The 17,863-nt window shown below is 32.2% G+C and overlaps 1 protein-coding gene across 1 annotated transcript; it reads left to right on the top strand.

Moving 5' to 3' along the window:
- The first annotated feature begins 2,628 nt into the window (after window positions 1–2,628).
- LOC148612215 (uncharacterized) lies at window positions 2,629–7,674 on the top strand. Its single transcript, XM_088595461.1, has 3 exons — window positions 2,629–2,774; window positions 5,395–5,500; window positions 7,332–7,674. The coding sequence occupies exons 1-3, from the start codon at window positions 2,705–2,707 to the stop codon at window positions 7,468–7,470; spliced, it is 315 nt and encodes a 104-aa protein (XP_088451587.1). The 5' UTR covers window positions 2,629–2,704; the 3' UTR covers window positions 7,471–7,674.
- The last annotated feature ends 10,189 nt before the right edge of the window (window positions 7,675–17,863 follow it).

Raw genomic sequence — 17,863 nt, 5'->3', positions numbered from 1 at the left:
TTGAATTCTGGTCAAATTCTTATCCTGTGTCGAATGTCTAATCTAATCAAATTTCAGGCTTATTCAAACTTGAATAATATATCTATACTTGCCGAAACTTTTCAGGGTTGGACCATTATTGTCATATCAAGCTGCGCTTCGCTAAGCCATTTTTTTTTTCATAGTAATGGAGGTGGATGGGTATTTGTTTGGTTGCATTTTTTTAAGAAGACACAGGTACTGTCGATTTTTCGATGTCCAAATTTAATCTGACAAAATAGATATTACACCTCTGGGGTAGCTGATACTGCGATGGTCTGATTTGGTACAGCAACTCAAACGAAATGGTGGAGTAATCTAGGTATTTTATTTCAATTGTGAATATACCGGTGGTGATTAAATAGCTTTTACTATCTTCAGTGTCAGCTGTACACTGCCCTGTGGTTATAGGGTTTCCTCGTCGTTCATTGAAGAGCAATGAGTGGACTTGGGCTGACATTTTCATTTCAACATAATTTAGATCTGTTACAATAATTGAATATAATAAAGCAAAACAACTGAGTTGTATCAAATGGTACATAAGAGTGTTTTAGATAACGAGACCTATATATAACACATCGATATCCAAAACTCAAATTCAACTGACAAATGGAAGGAATGGAAAATTAACCATTTCAACAAAATCATACAGAAACTGAATTATAATACTTTGAAAACTTTCAGTGAGTGAATCAAAAGCACGGTAATTCATAGCACATATCTACAATAGCTCTACAACAAAACAATAAAAACAAAAACAAAAAAATATTACCAAGCTCTAGAATAGTGTATGAATTCAGATAATAAAATACCAAACACATGAAATGATGTGAAGTTATCTATTTTTACTGTGCATTTCCATTTGTTTTCAAGTGTAAAGAGTAATACTGATACGAAGAAGATCGAGTATAGTCAGCTATTGCTTTTAATCGGGGAGCTTTGGGTTACATGTATTCTCGACAAAAAATGGCAGATATAGGATATTGGACATTCAGAAATGATTGTATGTTTTATGAGTAACTGTAATGTTTTCCATCGAAATCAGTAATGCCTGGCTGAATTCTGTACTACTTGAAAAAGACCTTGCAACAGTTATAGTAAATTTAAAACTCAATATTGCTAGTAAGTTTGCATCTAGTCACATTTACGTTATTGTAAAAACATGTTCATATTTTCAGAACGTACAGAACATTGTTTTATAGTCAAATTCAGCGCTAGCCGGTACACGGTCTGCTTTAAACTCGACATCATAGGAATGAATATGTCCATCATAGTTACACAAATTGTTTTCATTGGAATCCCAATTGACTTAAATTGATTTAAAACATGGTCATCAACTGGACAATGATATTGATAAAAAAGGAAAGAAAATCGGTAACCTCCAAATAATAAAGATAAACCCTTTCCAATTTAAATTTAATATTCCGATCTTATTAGTATATCACCTTTAATGTCAAAGACTGTAATATTATCTGTTTAGATTGCATGCAAAATGGAAAACGTTTGCCCATTAAGGATCCCATAACATTCTACGAATATTAAAATTGTAGTTATGAAAAATTCCTAGTGAATATAAAGTCGTAACTTATGTGAAATGCTTTCAAAAGGCAGTTCAGATTAATTATATAACCAACGAATGTAACGGACCGGTTGTTATATGTGGTTGATAAATGTTACTGACGTTTCACTTTAATTTATATGTTAATAGAAAAACTTAAACACATAAAATTAATAATAAGAAGTATTTCGTATCATAGATAATTTAGTCTGTCAACGTTAGATTGAAATTAAATATGAAATATCAAATGGACAAAAGGTGGAGCAAACAAAAATCAATTACATCTGTATCTGAGTTAAAAATCCTCATTTCTAGAAACACCCTATCGAGTTGCTCATATAATCTCAAAACCTGAATGAGTTGAAAGACGGAAAGAAGGAAACCACGAAATTGCGAACAATCCAATTTACATTGTGAATTAATTTTACCCAAAAATGTAGAGGACCAGTTGTTGTAAGTAAAATACTACATAACACATCGTGTTATTCATGCTGTTTCCTGGGTCTAGTCTTTGTTTAGGTATCATTAATACTTTAAGCGTATTAATTTCGTCTTCGAGACCTACTAGCTTTTGCAGTGGACAAAAAAGTGCGAAGAGAATTTATACTATATAACGCTAATCATTTTTTGAAACCGCAAAAAACAATAACTGTGAATATGTTCACTTAACGGGATTCGCAAAAAAAAGCAAAACATCTTCAGTTTACACTATCATGTCTCGTTTAAAAATGGTTTGCTTTACTCTGTGATTCCTTTTCCAGTAAGAACATTCCTCATATTGAATAGACATACTTTTATGACAAGTAGATAATGTTTTTTTCTATCTTCTATGCAAAATGTACATTTCTGTATTATTCCCACAAAAGGAAAAAAAGACTCGATAAATGTGATTCAAATACTAAAAATATCTTTAAAAAAAACAAAAAACAAAAAAACAGTACAATGCACAACATTTGTTTCTAGGAGATAATATTACAAATTGGTCACGGATTGGAAAAACTGCAAAATGATGTATCAGCTGTTATAAAAGGAAAAACTTTTTGATGTAAATCTAACCAATTTTCGTTGTTATTTTCGTTATAAAAGAAATGTTTTCCTATATGTCCAGTCTAGACGGCAACATCAAAGATGCTCGTTACTGCAGTTCTTTTTCTCGGACTTATTTTAAGCATCGATGGATATTGTTTCACATCAGATGGTATGTAAATTATTAATGTTGTGGCAAATTAAACCGTAATTGAAAAAAGTTAGTTTGTTCCGTTCAGACTTACACTGGTCCCCGAGAAAAAAAATATATGAGTATTGCTTAAGAGTAGTTTGTGCTTACATTGACGTTTTAGGTTCTACATACATGAGATTGGGACCTACATCCCGCCCCAAATTAAGTATGAATGAGAAAATTCACAAATGCCAAGTAACCTATAAGAGCGCAAACATAATTAAAATTTCAATTCAAACGAAAATGTTCAGGTTGCTTTTTGTAGATAAAGCTACTGGCAGACAGAGCAATGGTAACAATTTTTATATATTTAAGTGCCATTATTGTTGGTTGTATACTTTAATGTTTTTCTGGGTATTTACATTAAATGGAATCCGAGCCCCATTGAACTAACTGTCCAGAGTACTTGAAGCACTTGAGTACCATAAAAGTTTGCCTCTATTGATTTTGAGTGCCAATGAAATCGGTCGAGGTATTTTTCATAAGAACGTAAAACGTCATAGTATATTTTTTCCGTATTTGTTTCATTGTTGGCTATAGGACAGTGCTTCATACGGACGATTTGACAAGTACACGATAGGTTTAATTTACCTCTATCACACTTAATATATTGCTTGTATTCCGGTATTGCTAATTACAACGTTGAATCAATGTATTTTGTCATGTGAAGAACATAGAAGACTAGTAGCACACACAATTATTCAATTTCATTGAAGTGGCACATAAATACAAGGAGATAAATACTTTGTATTTCGAAATTAATTTATCCATCTCATGTGGTCGCCTTAATTATGGGAGGTCAGTGTATGTTTTAATTTTAGACACACAATATGCTATTTGGAAACAAAAGAATTTTTTATCCGAGATTTTGTTTGTTTTGTTTAGGTTTTTTGATGTATTGTTTCGTTTTTTATTTCTGTTTTATATTTTGTTTTGGTTTTTGTTTGTCTGTTTTACATTTCACTTCTTAAACGTTAATTTGATTTACATTTGTGCAGCCTATACCAATTTACAACAATTCTATTCATTTTTTGGGACACTTCGTATTTTTTACCATAAAATGCCATTACAAGTTTTTCTTACGAATAAATTACACAATGAACAATAGTAACCTCCAATTGTCAATGTAAAACTTTCCAAAATTTGATAATTTAGTTGACAATGTTGAGCCCCGAATAACAATGTTACAAAAGATAAACTTTTTTTTACAGATTTAGTCTAGACAGATTCACTAGTGCAACACACTTTCATTTTATAAATTACTTTATCTTATATTCACGGTAAATACTCACTGATGCAAAGTAATGTAAAAAAATACATGTGTCTGACAAAGTCTTTGATACGTTCTATGATGAATAGCAAATCAACATACTGTACACGTATAGAATCTCTCGCTGATTCCATTAAGACCCATACGGTTCACTGTCAAATGGCTTAAAACGCCCTGTTTCTGGCGGAAAATCACGAAACCATGTGGCGGATCTTCCGGAAGATCGGAAAAAATCGGCCCATGTCACACAGAAGGTTAAAATAACAATGTTATTATTTGTTCAACAGGTGACATTTCAGTACTAACTAAAACGTCATCAAAGCCATAAAAAGATCTTATAGTGGAGCAGAGCTCCTTGTCTTTTAATCACGATGTTCAGTTCTTAATGAATGTGCCCTTTAATGGATTATCGTAGTCATTCTATATATGATAACACTGCTGTCAGAAAATCAAAATTGACAACCTGTTTGGTTTTTTAATGTTGTCACAATTCATTTTAGGGAAATTTTGGAACAAAACCAGTCAGGCTAATACATTACATATAAACATTTGTGTAACGTCGGGAATTTTTAAGTAACAAAGTCTCATGGTATGCCTAGTGATACGAAAATTTTACACGAACTCTGTGAGAGATTGTTCTCTGGTGAAACCTCGTTTTCCACTGATGACCTTTTGGCAAACAGACAGTAGATGTCATACGACTATGATGATATAGCCTATGAAACAACATCCATATAGAAAGCTTCGTACAAAATATCAGCAACCTGCCATTGATTGTAACTGAGAAAATGTGACGAAAATGTGTTTAAAAAGTAAAATAATAACAATAACACTAAAAATAACTGTAAGGGATAAAAATAAGGGTTCCGGTCAAATTTTGCACAAAATCGACAAAAACAAAATCCGTATACACTCAACATACGCTTGTGCTCCCTCAAATAGCTGAGTATTTCTGAGCTATTCTTAACTACCTTGTAGAATACTGTGAAAGTATTTTAATTCGTGGATACCAATTCCCTAGGATCATGGAAGAAAAACAAGTTCGTGGATTCTTGAATTTGTGGATTGACGTTTTCAGTATACACTTCAATAGAAATCTCCTGTTTGTATGGAACCAAATTTCGTGGTTTGGCCTACCCGCGAAAACAACGGAAATTGGTACCCCACGAACAATAATACTTTCACGGTAGTCGAAACAGTTTTGTGTGGTTCAATGTCACTCTAATAAAAAAAAGCAGGTTCTACACCTAGACTCCCCCAACCCCAAGATTCCGCCCTAAATATATTAACAATAATTTACATTCGAATCAAATAATGTATATTTCGCAGAATGTATTCATAATGGAGCGACAATAGCAACCGGTGAATCTAAAATATTTAAGGACGACTGTTTGAAATGTAAATGCTTCAACAACCGCATGATGTATTGCTGTTCGTAAGTAATTCATATATATTCTTCTGCATCAAGTATAAACAACTATATTCAATAAATGAAAAAACAGCGGAATGCAACATATACTACAAAATCCGAAATCAAAAACAAAGATGGAAGAAATTACAATGTCATCAAAACTAAAAGCACGTGGTGTTATGCAACAGAGAATGACGCTTTTGGATTTTTCATATAATAGTATCTACCTATTCTTGTTCTGAAGTATATTGTCTATTTAAGATATTGATAGGTCACATTTAGTTGAAATACACTATGGAAAAATGGCGGATCAAATTGAGAAAAATTATATGCCAACCATTGCCGTATTCTTAAACGTAATGATGCATAAGTATCCTTTTTTATGATGTTTTGTAAAATTTCAAGTGAAAAAAAATTAAGATTCATTTTCATGTTGGGATCCGGTTAATTAACGAGCATATTTTAGCAAAGATCGCCGGTTTTTTTTTTCTTTTCAGAAAATAATATTTTAAACGAAAAATATAAGACATGCCTTATTGCTAAAGTTTTTTTTGGTTTATGAGTGAATTAAAATGGTGCATTCAAATAGTTCATAAAAACATTTGCATTTGTAAAAAACACAATTGTTCACAATAAATCGTAAATAATAGATAAATTTTTTTCTTAAATGGCAGCATCACAATTCCAATGTTCCAATTCAAATAATAATTAAGTACACTTCTTGTCCTTTGTAAATGTAAGAAGATCATATTAAACCAAGAACCAACAATTCTACATCCTAATTTGTCCTAACAGTAATTGCAGTAACGATTATCCATACATGGCAAAATATTGTCAGACAAGTTTTCAAATCTAACGCGTTGTTTGTCTAGAAAAACTAAGCTGAAACGTTTTTTTTCTATACCATCACGTCCTATGTGTGTCTAACCGGTACAATATGCCTCGACATTCAGGAAGTTGGCCTCGAAAATATTGAGAAGATAATAGTATTTGAGAGTATTCTTTTATGAATTGGATAATAGGAACTTATATACACTAAAAGTGTTTTGTAGCTTTTAAATGGTATTCGACGTTTTGACCAAGAAATGAAAAAAAACAAAAAAATAAAATAAATAAATAAAAAAAATTAAAAAAATAAATTAAAAAACACAGATTTACTTTTGCGAAAAAGGACTTTAATATAAAAAGATTGACAGATAAAGAACTCCAACCTAGTTATAAGTCTTCAAACGAAATAACGTGAACACTTTCATTAGAAGACAATAAGACAAGACTTGTAGATAATTTATTCCTTTCCATTACGGAGGCGAAATAACAGCTTCCTGGTTTTCATAGTTTTTTTAGCATGGCTATCAATCAGGATGCGAAAATATTTCACAATACTCATTTAGAAACTGCGTACCTTTTCCCGATGTTCACAACTAATTTAAATAATGAGGGGTTGTTTAGTTGTGAATATGCCAGAAGTGTAAGATCTTGAAATAGCGAACAGAAATAAGATATATGATCATAAGTTTGATTTTTATAAAGTACTATGGTATTGGATGATAAAAAAATTTGGTTGTGTTGTTTGATAGATTCATTTTATTAGAAGTTTATAAGGGTCTAATTTATGCGGAAAAGTTTCATAGAATTTATTTATTTCAAGTTATATGGACGACTAGCTTAGAACATTGACTAAATTACGTAGAAGAAAAAGTTTTAATAAAAAATCATATGCCCGATATTAATCAATTTTGAAGCCAATTTATCTTAATGATGTGAAGGAGAAATTTTAATAATGTTTTTTTTATCTCATTCATTCACTCTTATTGTGATAAACGTAGCCATACATGTTAGTATTTTTTTTTGTCAGAATGGGCCTGTATATATCAAACCTTCCAGACGACTGTACAGCTTATAAAGACCCCAACAACCCATGCTTCCAGATAGCAGTACAGAAAAATGACGAAACCAAACGTTGCAAAGGACCGATTTCCATAGCTGGACGCTAAACTTTAATGTCGTCGTTTACACAAGAAACTTATTGCTGTTGTTTTTTTTTTTCTTTTTTTTTTGCTTCTTTTAGTATTAGTGGAACTTTTTGTTAGCTATCACTAACTTTGCCTCTTCAGTCAAACTGATGATATTCTTTCTTTGAAGTAACTTTTCCTCTTGTGATGACCTTATATTTCTTCCTTTCATGTAATTATGACATTAAATGTTTTATTTAAAACGTTTTCTTATATTTCAACGATGTACAGTGTAACCTATTAAATCTAAACACTGGATAAAACGAAAACCTCTCTAAACCAGACAATTTATGGAGTACCTTCTTATCAGTTTTTTTATGTATTTTGTGCCAAGTTAAACCGAACACCTGTATGAACTCAACAAATTAAACAGCCATGAATGGTTTCAGTTTAGAATATTTTAATGTATATATTCAGCATCTAGAGAGTAGAGATTGAGGAATCTAAATGTGATAATATTTAGGCTATATTTGCGATGGACTGAAAAGTGTGAAAAAAGGTACAGCACAATTTAATGCACATCATTTTTAATCTATTTGAAACCTCGAAAATTAATGCCAGTAAATAAAAAACAGCAACCTCTTCCGTTTACACTATCAAGTTATGCTCAGATATTGGTCTTCTTTTACTTTGTTATGCGTGTTTCATTGAGAGTTATCAAGGGAACCAAGGTTATAACGGTAATCAAAAAAACTGTATTCCAGAGACAAAGACCAGACATGGAAAACAGACATACACAACAAAGAACATAAAGCAACTAAAATCATACATGCAAAGTAACAAACGCAAATGGGCAACTCTGACTCCACTAAAAACTGGGAGCATAGACCAGGTGCAACGGTAGGGTAAGCATCCTCTGCTTTTCTAGAAACATCCGCCGAGTTGCCCATAAAAAGTAAAGTCCTGGGTAGACAAACGAGGAAAGGAAAACTATGACCCGTTGAATAAATCAGTTTTCATGGTGAAGCGAAGATGGATACACCATAACGATCCACGAGTTCATGATGACGACCACAAAACTTCTGTAGTGACGACTTCAATCTTGTAGCAACATAACCCTGTTCCAGAAGCCTATTTGTTAGAGTTCTAGCGCGATACAAAAAGTCTGCGTAGTTTCGGCAAGCTCTGGCATAAAGTATGAGTTGTGATATGAATACTTCATACGCGGGTGCTGAAGGGATGTTGCCACAGATGAAAGGAAAATTGACAATTTTGAATGAAAAATCATCACGTTTGTCATAAAGTTTGGTCTATTCCAAAATGTATTTGCGGTTTAAGTATTAAATTGTCATATGTCAATTTTTGTGAATGATAGACGTGGATAAGGATTAAAGCCAGTTTATCTTATTTAATGTTCACTTTTATATAACTCTTATTGTGATAAACGTAGCCATACATGTATTTTTTTGTCAGAATAGGCGGATATATCTCAAGCCTTCTAGATGACTGTAAGGTTATACCAGACCCCAATAACTCATGCTCCCAGATAGCAGTACAGAAAGATGATGAAACCAAAAGATGCGAAGGACCGATTGGCATGGTTAGACGCTTACTTTTTTGTCATCATTTACTCCAAAGGCTTATTATTGTTTTCTTTTATTATTATTATTTTGCCTCCTTTTGGTATAGTTGCAACTTTCTTTTGCTATTACTTATTTTGCTTCTTAGATGACTTGATGATATTCTTTTTTTTATGTAACTTTCCCTTTTGTGACGACCTGATGATATCTCTAATTTCACATTAAATGGTATGTTCAAATAATTTTATTATCCTTTAACGATGTACAGTGTAACCTGTCAAAACGGAACCTTGAAAAAAACGTGTCTAAACCAGACAATTTTTGAAGTACCATAGTATCGGTTTAAATGTGTTTTGTCAGGATGAACCGAATACCTGCATCAATTCAATAAATACAAAGTTCATAAATGGTTAGTTATAAATAGTTCCACTGTATGTGTTTAGCATCTTGAGTGTGGAGTTGGAGGGAGCTTATTGTTGACATAGAAGTGGTAAAGACCTGTAATGATAAGTAAAAAGGTATAGGATATACGCTTTTAATAGATCCTTTCATCTTAACTGCGTAACCAATAAGCATGCGTGATATATACTTCAACTAGGTAGGGCTTGGGACAGAACAATATAATTCTCCTCTCGGAAATTAATATTAAGCGTTCTCGTCGACTACCCACAGCTAACACGAGAAGATCATTCAACGCATATTAGTTTTTCGTGAAAAAAACAAAGATATAAGGAAAATGAGATTTTGCCAAATAAAAAAACATACATGCTATTACGAGCAAATAACTCAACCAATAAAAAGTCACAATTATGTTGACCGAAAGTAGAGTATACACACCTGCAACAGCAGACTGGAAACCAGCGTTATAATCACATGCTACTTCGTTCTTCACATAGTCATCTTGATTGTCAACATAGTCGTCATTCTTACCTGGTCCGCCAACTAAACCACCTTTTAAATCCTGAACTAACGGAGAAAAAAACTCTTGAATGTAAATATAATCTTTTTCAAATGGTGTGTTCCTTTCAAGCTTGAAATGAGTGATAAGTTTCAAATTCGTCTCTGAGTTGGGATTTTTTTCTAGTCACATATACATTTTTTAAATCTGTATACGATGTCTGTGACTTTTTTCCTTTCTGGTATATACTCAAGAAAGTTCATACAATATACAAACTATGATAAAAAGTGTCCAAACCAAAATATTTTTCTCACAGTTAAAATAGGTGTTAGGTTTATATAGGTACAAAATAAATGCATTGACACTGCAATAAATTGATTTAGAAAGTGTATTGTTTAGATTTTCGATTTGTTCAGGGCTTGGTTGAGACATGCATATTTAACTATAGTGTAATCGTGACTTCTCACTTACGATGCCGCTCTATGATGTGGATGGTGAGAATAATTATTACCGAATCCTATTTCATAATGTTGTCACCAAGCATATAATTTATCTGGGTCATAGCCCATTTTATATAGTCGTCACCACCTATACCGTCGGCTGCTGTCATTATCGCAATAAAAGCGCCGTTTCCTAAAAAGGATCACGTAAATAAATGCAAAATGCAACCAATACGGCAAGTTTTTTTTTTTTTTTTTTTTTTTTTTTTTTTTTTTTTTTGTTTTGTTTGTTTGCTTGTTGAAAAATAATTATAATTATAGACGTAATCCAAGTTTAACTTCTACTGACTGTAGGAACCGAAAACTTAAGTAGAAGTTTGGTTACTGATTTTTTAGATATGGCATCAGTCTAAAATAATTAAGGGACGAAACATTTCAAACTGTCAATCCCTGCTTAAGGCAATCCAAGTCTAAGATGATTGGATAGAATAGTAGAGATTTGTATGTAATGAATTAAATAAATGAAAATGCAAATAAGTACCTGCATATCTGTTCGCAACCCATTCATTACGGAACATTAGACCACATGGTGTGTAAGGGACGCCATGACCAGGCATCCATGAAGTCACAAAAGCTTCAACATTTTGTCGACATTTTGCTTCTTTCGTGATTTCAAATAATAAAAGCTAAAAAAAAAGTATGTCTGAAGCTAAATACAAAAAATACCAGTTTTATATACTGTAAATTTTTATATTCTGTACACGTTTCAAGGAGTACCTCTCATCAGCAGTATTAAAATCAAATATGTAGGAAGATCATAATCAAAATATTAGTTGTATACAAGAAGTACTCATAACCAAATCTATCCAAAGAGGAAGTCAACTCCATCACCGAGAGGTTCTACTATATGTAATGCAAGGAATGCAGCCTCGGTGTTTTACGTATTTTTAAATTTGGAATACTGCAAGATTTTATAAATAGGGTAGATAAAGTGTGATATTATTCGGGGTCAGGTAAAAAATACAAGTCGTAATGCATAATTTTAGTTCATTAAATGATTATAACCAAAATAAAGAAAAATACAGAGGTGAAAAGGGTTCATAAAAATAAGCAAAAATGGTACATGTAAGATAAAAACAAAGGATGCAGCGTTTAGATTTCAATATAAACCCGTTCAGTTGCAAATGGCATGTGTTAAAATGAAAGCTCGGTCTGGTTTCTGAATATACCAATCGGATTGTCAATGTTCTGTTTCCGAAATGCACGTTTGGGATTTTTGATGTAATTAGCTAGATCCTTTAATCTCGGTTTCCGCTATATAGATGACGTTTTATCTTTAAATAATTATAATTTCGGCGATTTGATACATCGCATCTACCCCAAAGAACTTGAGATAAAGGATACCACAGACACTGTGAAGTCTTGACATACACTTAGAAATCGATAGTAAAGGAAAACTATTGACCAAACTTTACGACAAACGTCATGACATTTCATTCAAAATTATCAACTTTTCTTCATCTATGACAACATCCCTTCGATACCTGCGTATGGAGTGTTCATATCACAACTGATACGTTATGCCAGAGCTTGCCGATACAACGGAGACTTTTTGTATCACGCTAGAACTCTAATAAATAGGTTCTGGAACAGGGTTATGCTGCTTCAAGATAAAAGTCATCACTACAGAAGTTTTATGGTCGTCATCATGATCTCGTGGATCGTTGTGGTGTATCCATCTGCACCAACTGATTTATTCAATGGGTCACATAGTTTTCCTTTCCTCGTTTATTTATCCCGGACTTGACTTTTTATGAGCAGCTAATTTGTTTTTGTTACTTTGTATGTATGATTTTAGTTACTTTATGTTCTTTGTTGTGTATGTCTGTTTTCCATGTCTGGTCTTTTGATTACCGCTATAACCTTGGTTCCTTTGATTACTCTTGAGGGTGGGAAGGGAAGGCTACTTTTGCTTTCAAGATAATTCCGTCGATTTTAAATGTGATGCTTGAATGTGTATAAAAGTTTCTCATAGTTTAAAGATACCTGTCGGATTTTAGTGTCATATCTGAAGATGTACAATGGAAGGCTTGCCCTGATTTATACATGCAGATGGTTAATCTTGGAACTAACTAAAAGATGCATATGATGAATCGAAATTATTAAGTATTTCAAAAAACTATTAAGGCGCGGATCAACAGATTTTTGTTTAAAAAAATAAACTGTTAATGCCATTTGTCTCTTGAATATTAAAAACAGTATAACTTATGTCTTAAAATCACAAGACACTGTAGAATGGCATTAACAAATAAATCAGTTTTCTGATGGTAAGCGACAAGTATAAAGTGTTTGTAAAACTTAATATTCTTGTGAAAAATATTTAACACGTGTTAAAATTTTGAAATGAGAAGCAGTTTTGCAAACACAATGGAAATTGGTAGATACCAGAATATATCCCACGACAAAATACAAAGTGTTCTTTGGGTGCTGTGTACGATGTTTATTTTGTTGTTTAAAGTATCAGTTGCCCTTTTCACAAAAAATCGTAAGTGTAAAATTAGTCGTAAGTTATGACGTCACAATATTTTTATTTACTATGACGTCATAACTTACGACTAATTTTGCACTAAAGATTTTTTTGTGAAAAGGACTGCAGGAAAACAGAGACTGATTGTTGTTTTGTGTCAACAGTATAAGTGACAACTTTGCGAAATTGGACTATCACAACAAATGAATTTGGTTATTTGATTGTGCAAATACAGAATTACTGAAATGTCTTTGTAAATTTATTTTGGAGAATCTTCCTTAAAATGAGATGTTCATCAAACTCACTACTTGCTGTGATTCCACACTATAATTAGTTACGCAATTTACATTTAATGCAAAATATCACTGAGTGAACTGTGCTTCATATAAAAGCTATAATATATAAAAGGTAATCTAAATGTGGAATAGCGTACAGAGTCAATGTCGATCATACTGAGCAGATACCAAAAATAAATAATCATTTATTGTACTTACTTGCAATAAGCATGCTATGCATCTTATTTAAACATGTTTGTGGGTATGACATTGTCTATGTTAATGTCATATACTTATAATTGTTTATAAATGTTAAAGCCCCTTGAGGGCCCTTAATTATCAATTAAATAAAATCTCGTCTTTTATTTATACCTGTCGTGTTTCCCTTAGTAACGTACAGAACCTAACTTCTCAGAGAAAAAAAAAGATATTAACGGACCAGTCATACTAATGACTTAATTGAAGGTTTTACTGAAAATATCATACTTGACAAGCAACAGTTTTGTCGCCCCAGTTATAACTCCATGGTAGGTCAGCGGAATAGTACCTTCTAGCATTTGCCATCATGAGTGGTTTTGTAGAGCTCAGCAGCAGCTGTACACATCTCATCTCGGTATTCGTCGGATCTGTTGAAAATTTTACGTCAACCAATATAAGACTCACCGTATTTATCTTAGTTGTTTTCGATTTAAAGGCCAGTGTTCTGAGGTTTTTATTTTGAAAAATACCTTTTAGCGCTTTTGTGTTTCTCGTTTGTTTCGTTATGCTATTTCTTGTGTTGGTTAAATGAAATGCAATCCTTGTATGGAAATGCTACATGTAGCAATGGTAAATACTAACGTAAACAAAAAGTAAAATAACATTTACTCGTAGAAATCCTTTGAAGCTGTTGAAGTTTCAGTGTATGCTCCAGGATGAGCTTTGGCAAACTCGTACAAGGATTTAGAAGCCGTCAAAAGTTTACCACTGTATGCTGCATCTATATTATGGAAGCGGAAATGCGTACTAGTATAAAATATTTATTTTGTAATCTCCTCGTCCATTTGATTGTTTTAACCATAAGTGTTTCAAAAATAGAATAGCATATTTTAACTTAAACATTGACTTTAACAAAGGTTCATTTTATCATTTCCATTCTATCTTTAATTCAGTACATCTTTCATTACTTTGAATTCAATATGCATGTAATTCATTTGATCAAAAATTAAATTTAGAGTCTTGACATGTTATATTTTTGTTAACCTTTATTTTTCCATAATCTGGCAGCTGAAGCCAGACAAGCCACAGTTCCTCCTGCAATATTACTACCAGGATGTGAGGCGTCCAGCTTATAAGCCGGTCTATACATTGTCATTCTCTCTGGTGGACCCAAGTAGGGGTGGTCAGTATAACCATCACCAACCTAAAACGGACACGCTACAGAATTAACACTATTAACACCATTTCCTAATAGTGGGAAGGTTTTTAACTTCCTTGATTGACGATGTTCGCCTTATGTGATAATGAGGTTATAATCCATGATACACTAGTAGTGCGGGAAATCTTTATAACTTGCTTCGCTTTAACCCTAAGTGACGTCATACCTTGTAATATAACTATGAAAACGCGCCTCCTAAATAATATCGGAAACTAAATCAACCCTTGTCATTTTCAAGTACCACCCCGTCCAAAAATCGGGCAAATGTGTATAAGGTGTAGAACACAAAGAAAAAAAAACACGGAAAGGTTATGAAATTTATTTTTTTAAGTATTTATTCGTGAAAATCTCCAGAAATGTAAAAGTTACTCTAGTTTTTCATCGATTGGCTTTAGTTATCAGTGTTAGAAAATGTAGGCCTAAGACAAGAATCCTAACTTAATAATTGTAATTACTACTTCCGGTAAAAATGGTACACTTTCGATTTATATACCAAGTAACATACTAACACTATATATGTCATAAATAATTCTGCGAGTCCGAAATTATCAATCCACAATCACGAAGGTTGTGACAAAGTTTTTTTAAAGTAATAATACCTGATTTACTTACCTTGGATCTAATTCTGAATAGTGAAGGAGGGTGTTTCCTCGGTAGAAGTAACATACAATATATTTTAAATTGATAAATACACATGGTCAGGAAATGCTACATAAAAATAAACATAAGACCATACAAGACATATCGATCACTAGTTGTTTTTGTTTTTGCTTTGGCAATCGCGCGACAATAATTATTTTGGTAAGGAAATTTCTTGTTTCTCCACTTTGTACTCAATCAGCTGTTGTTCGTAAGTATCGACAATCTGGAAAAAAACAAGCGAGTAGTCCGTCATATTTTATTCTTACATGCAATTTCAAGTCCAATTTCAACGTGCTGGATCCTGATTCATTACGCTGCTCTGATATTGTCTCTCCAAAAAAAAAAAACCAAAAAACAAAAAACAAAAAAAAACAAATAAACAAACAAGCATTTTGTTCAAACAAAATACTATGATGTGCGCACAACAAAATATAATGACGCACATATAATTCTTTTGTGCATACAAAATATTTCATTGTGTGGACATTTTTTCATGTGAGCAGAACTATTTTCCTTTTCTTTGTATATACTTATCATGGCTTCGTACTTCGTAGATGTAAGGTGTGTAGTCGTTAAAAATAAATTTTGTCATATTTTTAAATAGTGTATATTTCAACTATTCCGGTATATCAAATAACTTCCACTGCTGCATTTGAGTAGAAAATAATATAATAAAACAACACCCACAGATGAAGTAAACTATAACTTCAATCTTATGTATTTATAGAACTTATGTGGATTGGAAGAGACAAACTTAAGGATTTATTATCTGAGTCTTTTTCAACATTATATTATTTATTATAAGATGTGCATTTGTGGTCCATATAGAGAAATAATATGTCTCCCTAGTTTTAATTAATCATTTCTTAACTTTTTATTTACTTCCATTTCTTCCGAGAAATTTGTAGGTATTTCGTTAGTTTTCTGGAGCATGACAAACTTTATAATTTTTTCTCATTTAAACCTTTCTTCAGAAAATCGATGTTATTTAATCATATTGCTTCCCTTTGAAGTCGTGCTCAATAATATTTTAAGCTAAGTTAGTGCAATCTTTGATATATTTTTTTTTCAAAACATTCTATTAACATTTTCGTCTTTGGTTTTCTAATCTCTAGTTTGCTTCTTAATTCATATTTTGTTACAAACAAATACCAGTTTAGTGCTTCACATGCATATGTTGATTTAAAGCCAATTTCAATTTTTATAAAATGGGTTTATTTTATCACTTTTGCCTTCAAATTAGAATATTTTAGCCACTTTTTAAATAGCAATACAAATGTATCAGTTGACTTTTTGTCTAATTACTATGCGTGACTGACAAAAGAGAATGTTTCTCAATTGATTATATAGAAATTCTATATAGCTACACTTCTAATTACTACGCTTTATAGATAACTTATATGATGAATTAATGTATTACTCTTTATTCTTCCACTGAAGTTTGTCAGTTTGTCTCAGTGTTGCAGCTCTAGCGAAGTAATAACATTTGCCTTTCAACGAATCTCGTACCTCATAAATTGAAGTTATTTAAGTAGTATATTGCTGTCCGGCGTTCCTTGTGTAAACCTAGTCCGGACATTTTAAATTGGAGCATAAAACGAAATAATATGCGGCCAATTAACATTATTTGCACGAATTATTCCTATAATTATTTCAATATATATTTCAATCTTATTTAATTATCATTTCATTCATTCTGTATGTTGGGTTATAATTAAAGCAAGTTATGTTTTCCTTTTATTTATTTTCGCCAATGTTTGTATATTGTCCTTGGATTCAACAGTACATGTATGATCTGTTTGTGATATCAAATTTCAATCTTCTTTAAAACAATGCACTAGTATTTTGATAGACGTGTAAGACGTAATTTATCACTACAAAGAGAGATGCCCGCGAGAATGATGGTAGTTGTGCTAGGCTCCAAACGACATATAAAATATCTGTCAAATCTCATCACTGTAGTACTGACATTATTGAGGGTATAAACTGTCACATATTTTTTTGCAGACGATACATCATTGTTTCTTATTATTGATGACCAAAATTATAGAGATGCTGCAGACGAAGATATCAACAGATCTATCACATATTCATAATTTGATCCAGAATTAAGTGAAGACTATAGTCCCGCAACCCACGTTTTGGGGTCTATTATAACGGGGATTTTCGAAAAAAAAATGTAGTGAAAGAGTTTTATGAATTATAACATGCATTTTATGCATTATAATTTGAACTATAAATTGACGTGTCAGACCATTTTCTTGAGTATACGTCATGGTAATAACCATGCAGTAATATTCACTGCAATATGCATTTAATCGAGTCGTCCAGGAGGTGAAAACTTAGGATTAGGTCATTTAGATTTCTCCTTGTGGTGGCGGTAAAAATCAGCTTAGATTAATAAGGAACGTTGAAGATCCACCTAATTTTCCTATCCTTATGTAGCAGGTTTATAGGACAGGTCAAATTTGGCTTTCTGCTTAATGAGATTAAAAGTATAATTCTTTGGATTTTTAAACATCATGTTGGTATGGTCCCAAATATTACCACTTACCACAATTATAGTAGAGATATTCTGAAAATTGTCATGCCATTAATAAGAGTCGATACAGGATAAACAATTATGTGGTGACATTTGTTCTTCAACTTAAGGGTT

Source organism: Perna viridis, chromosome 7, assembly GCF_037379345.1.
Source record: "Perna viridis isolate PV_CMFRI_1.1 ecotype Kerala chromosome 7, ASM3737934v1, whole genome shotgun sequence".
Lineage (NCBI taxonomy): Eukaryota > Metazoa > Mollusca > Bivalvia > Mytilida > Mytilidae > Perna > Perna viridis.
Note: the sequence above shows the minus strand (reverse complement) of the source record. Positions and strands in the feature narration are given on the sequence as shown.

Coding starts and splice junctions, on each gene's coding strand:
- LOC148612215 (XM_088595461.1), top strand. CDS start 2,705: ATGCTCGTTACTGCAGTTCTTTTTCTCGGACTTATTTTAAGCATCGAT. Junction 2,775..5,394: donor ATATTGTTTCACATCAGATG/GTATGTAAATTA, acceptor TATATTTCGCAG/AATGTATTCATAATGGAGCG. Junction 5,501..7,331: donor CGCATGATGTATTGCTGTTC/GTAAGTAATTCA, acceptor TTTTTTTGTCAG/AATGGGCCTGTATATATCAA.